The 2,827-nt window shown below is 37.4% G+C and overlaps 1 protein-coding gene across 1 annotated transcript in view; it reads right to left on the bottom strand.

Moving 5' to 3' along the window:
• Positions 1–2,827, bottom strand: part of USP47 (ubiquitin specific peptidase 47) — a 138,771-nt gene that overhangs the window by 79,208 nt on the left and 56,736 nt on the right. The window contains exon 5 of the mRNA XM_037737567.1: positions 442–580. Within this exon, the coding sequence (XP_037593495.1) occupies positions 442–580 (139 nt within the window). The remainder of the gene's footprint in view (positions 1–441; positions 581–2,827) is intronic.

Raw genomic sequence — 2,827 nt, 5'->3', positions numbered from 1 at the left:
AAAGAAAAGAAAGAAAAGAAAGAAAAGAAAGAAAAGAAAGAAAGAAAGAAAGAAAGAAAGAAAGAAAGAAAGGAAAGAAAGAAAGAAAGAAAGAAAGAAAGAAAGAAAGAAAGAAAGAAGGAAGGAAGGAAGGAAGGAAGGAAGGAAGGAAGGAAGGAAGGAAGGAAGGAAGGAAGGAAGGAAGGAAAAGAGTTCTTCACAACATAATATTCAATAATTTTTATTTATTATTAAATAGTGGCAGTAGCAATATAGTAGAAACAACAATGGGTTGAAGGAAAAGTAAACCACATACTTTTTCTAACTTTGAGGCTGCCAGCATGTAATTTTGCTGTCGGTCTCAGTTTTCTCATCCATAAAATATGAGGATTAGGCTTGAAATAGCTAAGATTACTTTGGATCTAATGCCCTATGATTTTACAAAAATACAACAAATCTTACCCGTTTCTGATTTATTCAAAATAGATGAGTAGGAGTAGCTTTGGCTGACATAATCGCTGGTAGATCCCACAGAACCTTCTCTTGGAAGTGGACCTATAAACCTGTCATGAACACTGTCTTCCCCAGCACTGGAATCCTCCTAAAAAAGCAACATATTCAGAAAGTTAATAAATACAAGTGTTGCTGAAACAACAACATTCACAATTTCCTGTAGGAAGGTTTGAATGATGGCTGATACAAAACACTTTGGAAAGGTGCTCATGTCCCCTTCCAAGGTGTTACTTTCCAAATTTTCTTTCAAATTTTCTGATTACATGAGAGGACATTTTTGGTACTACTAAATCAAAAGTGCCATTGTACTCCTTGATGACAGTCTATGATTCATTTTTATATCATCCTTGCCAGGTAGGTCTAGCACATTGGGGACACACAATAATTGTTGGATGAGATGGATAGCTTCCTACTGTCTCCAACAAGAAACTTCATTTTAATAAGGAAGATGCTGAAAAGGATTAAGGGACATAAAAACAGCACAAGCAATTAGGACAGAACTGCAAAATTCTTATACATTTAAAAACACGAATACCTGAATTGTAAATCAAGAGTTCCCTAAATTAACAGTTATTTTAGATTTCAATGACACTCAGACTAATCAAAATCTTCTCATGTTGTCATAAAAATAATGCAATTAATGAAGATCAGAGATGTATTTTGTATTTGGTATAATGTATTTGGTTACCGCCTGAGTACAGATGGACTGAGTTTAATTTCTGTCTACTGTCCAGACAGGCATTGTTATTCACAATAAACTTCTAAATGAAAAGCATCAAACAGAACAATCTTTCCTGAGCAAAGTGTCATTAAAGAGAAAGATTCTGAAAAAGTCCATAAAGCCTTAGATTTCTCAGCTTGTAAAAGAGTGAAGTAAATCAGACCAGGTTTTCTTCATCTTTTTTTTTTAAGCATTTCAATTATTTTTTTTTTTTGGAGACAGGGTCTTGCTCTGTCGCCAGACTGCAGTGCTGTAGCACTACCTCGGCTCGTTGCAACCTCCACCTTCTGGGTTCAAGCAATTCCCCTGCCTCAGCCTCCCAAGTAGCTGGGACTACAGGCACATACCACCATGCCCAATTGATGCTTTGTATTTTCGTAGAGACAGGGTTTCACCATGTTGGCCAGGATGATCTCAATCTCCTGATCTCGTGATCTGCCCGCCAAGGCCTCCCAAAGTGCTGGAAATACAGGTTTGAGCCACTGTGCCCAGCCTATTTTTTCTACTTTTAAGTTTAGCTGTACCTGTGCAGGATGTGCAGGTTTGTTACACAGGTAATGTGTGCCATGGTGGTTTGCTGCACAGTTCATCCAATCACCTAGGTATTAAGGCCAGCATCCCTTAAATATTCTTTCTGATACCCTCCCTCCAACTCCCACAGCATGCCCCAGTGTGTGCTGTCCCCTCCCATGGGTACATGTGATCGCATCATTCAACTCCCACTTTTAAGTGAGAACATGTAGTGTTTGGTTTTCTGATCCTGTGTTAGTGTCCTGAGAATAATGACTTCTAGCTCCATCCATGTCCCTGCAAATAACATGATCTCATTACTTGTTATGGCTGCATAGTATTCCATGGTGTATATGTACCACATTTTATTTATCAGTCTATCACTGATGGGCATTTAGGTTGATTCCAGGTCTTTATTATTGTGAAGAGTGCTGCAATGAACACATGCATGTATGTATCTTTATAACAGAATGATTTCTACTCGTTTGCCTATATATCCAGTAATGGGATTGCCAGGTCAAATGGTATGTCTGCCTCTAGGTCTTTGAGGACACACTATCTTCTACAATGGTTGAACTAATTTGCTCTCCCACCAACGGTGTAAAAACATTCCTTTTTCTCCACAACCTCACCAGCATCTTTTTTGACTTTTTAATAACTGCCATTCTGACAGGTGTGAAATGGTATCTCACTGTAGTTTTGATTTGCATTTTTCTAATGATCAGTATGTTAAGCTTTTTTTCATGTTTGTTGGCTGCATGTATGTCTTCTTTTGAGAAGTGTCTGTTCATGCCCTTTGCCCACTTTTTAATGGGGCTTTTTTTTCTTGTAAATTTGTTTAAGTTTCTTGCAGATTCTGGATATTAAACCTTTGTCACATGGATAGACTGTAAAAATTTTCTCCCATTCTGTAGGTTGTCTGGTCATTCTGAAGATAGTTGCTTTTGTTGTGCAGAAGCCCTTTAGTTTTAATTAGATTCCATTTGTCAATTTTTGCTTTTGTTGCAACTTGCTTTTGGCATTTTCATCATGAAATCTGTGCCCATACCCGTTTCCTAAATAATATTGCCTAGGTTTTCTTCTAGGGTTTTTTTTTTTTTTTTT

This window comes from Cebus imitator, unplaced genomic scaffold (genome assembly GCF_001604975.1).
Source record: "Cebus imitator isolate Cc_AM_T3 unplaced genomic scaffold, Cebus_imitator-1.0 Scaffold39, whole genome shotgun sequence".
Taxonomy (NCBI): Eukaryota; Metazoa; Chordata; class Mammalia; order Primates; family Cebidae; genus Cebus; species Cebus imitator.
The sequence above is the reverse complement of the archived record's forward strand: the minus strand, read 5'-3'. Positions and strand labels throughout refer to the sequence as shown.